Source organism: Cajanus cajan, chromosome 1 (genome assembly GCF_000230855.2).
Source record: "Cajanus cajan strain Asha chromosome 1, NIPB_CcT2T_4, whole genome shotgun sequence".
Classification (NCBI taxonomy): domain Eukaryota; kingdom Viridiplantae; phylum Streptophyta; class Magnoliopsida; order Fabales; family Fabaceae; genus Cajanus; species Cajanus cajan.
This window is the reverse complement of record NC_138517.1, coordinates 68,669,915-68,671,732: the sequence shown is the minus strand read 5'-3', so window position 1 is coordinate 68,671,732 and position 1,818 is coordinate 68,669,915. Positions and strand designations below refer to the sequence as shown.

Here is a 1,818-nt window from a genome sequence, read left to right as displayed (position 1 = left end):
TAAAGCCACCAAAAAAAATACCACGAATATATGTTGTTGCCCACATTTCCCTTTTCTCATACATATCCTTCACCCAATTATTATCCTCTAATCCAAAATTAGCTACCATTGTTCTCTACTTACGTTTGAAATGACCAATGTCATAATTGCCTAACATACATTTCCTAAATTTTGAAATGAATGATGGGATTCCAACATTACTTGTTGCATTACAAATTAAAGGCCAAGCACATAATCAGTGATGGGCACTTGGAAACACTTTTTTGATGGCATTCCTCATTTCCATGTCTCCATCAGTAATAATTGAACATGGTAACTTTCCTTTCATCACTTCTATTAATTGCTCAAGTAGCCAAACATATGTCTCTTCAGTCTCATTTGCAACTACTACACTAGCAAACAAAATTGTATGATTGTGATTATTCACACTGGAAAATATAACTATAGGACATTTATACTTGTTTTTCCCATAAGTTGCATCAAATGCAAGGACATCTCCAAACACTTCATAATCTAGTTGGCTAACACAATCACTCCAAAACAGGTGTTGTAGTCTTCCTTCCTCATCCTTTGTGTGCCGAACAAACATCAGTGGGTCATTCAATGACATCCACCACAAGTATTGCAATGCACTTTCACCACCCAAACCTTGTACTCGCCTTTGTTTACCAATTTGATTGTGTAAGTCCTTTTTTTGAAAACCAACTCTCTCGTAACCTCCTAGCAAATAAATTAAAGATTTCTGGTGCACCAATACCAACCTTTCTTAAATTATTCATTTTCATTTTATCTACATCACTCATTCTCCTATGCGTTGGTAACATCCCACAATACATTCCTTCACATAACCAACAATAATAAAATAGGTAACTTATTGTACATGTGTCATGTCCTCTTCTCCAAAGGTCGACTATCTTTCAATATTCATTTATTCAATCCTTTCAACATCCATTCCGTCATCCATTATTTCAAAATCCATTCTATCATCCATCAGTTATAAATTAACTTATTCTACATTTAAACATGAAAAAGTAAAAAATAAAATTAATCATTCAAATTTAGGAGCTATAAAAATAGACTACATACAAGTCAACTTTGAATGAACAATCTTTTTCAATATACCCAAATTCATAATGTTTTAAATTCAACCAAAAATAATTCTTTATACGTATCTACTTTGTAAGTATTGATCATCACCATAAATTTATGTCAATAGATAAACAATTACTTATCCATATTCATTACCATTGACTCAAAAGTTTTACCTTAACCCTAAATCCCTAATTTTAGTGTACCCATTTGCATGCACAACATAAACATTCCAAATCTAACCCACCAATTCTCCCCACCAGTAAATAAAATTACTTACCTATATGCTTTCCACCATATTTAGCTTCCAAGTGGACATTGTCCTCATTGATCTATCACATAAAAACAAAGTACATGTCAAATATACAGGTGCCAAACAAGCCTTACCTTAAACATAGAACAAAATGCATAACTTAACTGTAATTGTCGAACTCCATCTACCACAAGCCACGTCGAAACAAATTTTAGTCGAAGGTTGTCGAAGGCCGACAACAGTAACAAATAGAATATATATGTTATCCACAACCCATGCCAAACTGACTACCCATTTTGGTTACTTCAACACCATCAAATTCTCAAAGAGACCACACTAGCTCCAGAAACCCAAAGCGACCACACTAGTTCCGAAAATCCACGCTCAAAGTTATCGCACCTCCGACAACAATGTTATAAGTCTATCTAACTTACTGCAAACCCAAATGAAAAAAGAAGGGTCACTTAACATAGGTA

At 33.9% G+C, this 1,818-nt stretch overlaps 1 protein-coding gene across 1 annotated transcript; it reads right to left on the bottom strand.

The window, feature by feature from the left end:
* Positions 1–235: 235 nt before the first annotated feature.
* Positions 236–1,485, bottom strand: LOC145955431 (protein FAR1-RELATED SEQUENCE 5-like). The gene is made up of 3 exons (XM_083070140.1): positions 1,477–1,485; positions 1,370–1,421; positions 236–720 (listed from the first exon to the last, which is right to left on the bottom strand). The coding sequence occupies exons 1-3, from the start codon at positions 1,483–1,485 to the stop codon at positions 236–238; spliced, it is 546 nt and encodes a 181-aa protein (XP_082926266.1).
* Between the last annotated feature and the right edge of the window lie 333 nt (positions 1,486–1,818).

What these genes read in the sequence shown, in the direction of transcription:
- LOC145955431 (XM_083070140.1), bottom strand. An exon ending in ATATGGTGGAAAGCATATAG is followed by an intron (nt 721 to 1,369) that starts GTAAGTAATTTT and finishes TTTATTTGCTAG; the next exon opens with GAGGTTACGAGAGAGTTGGT.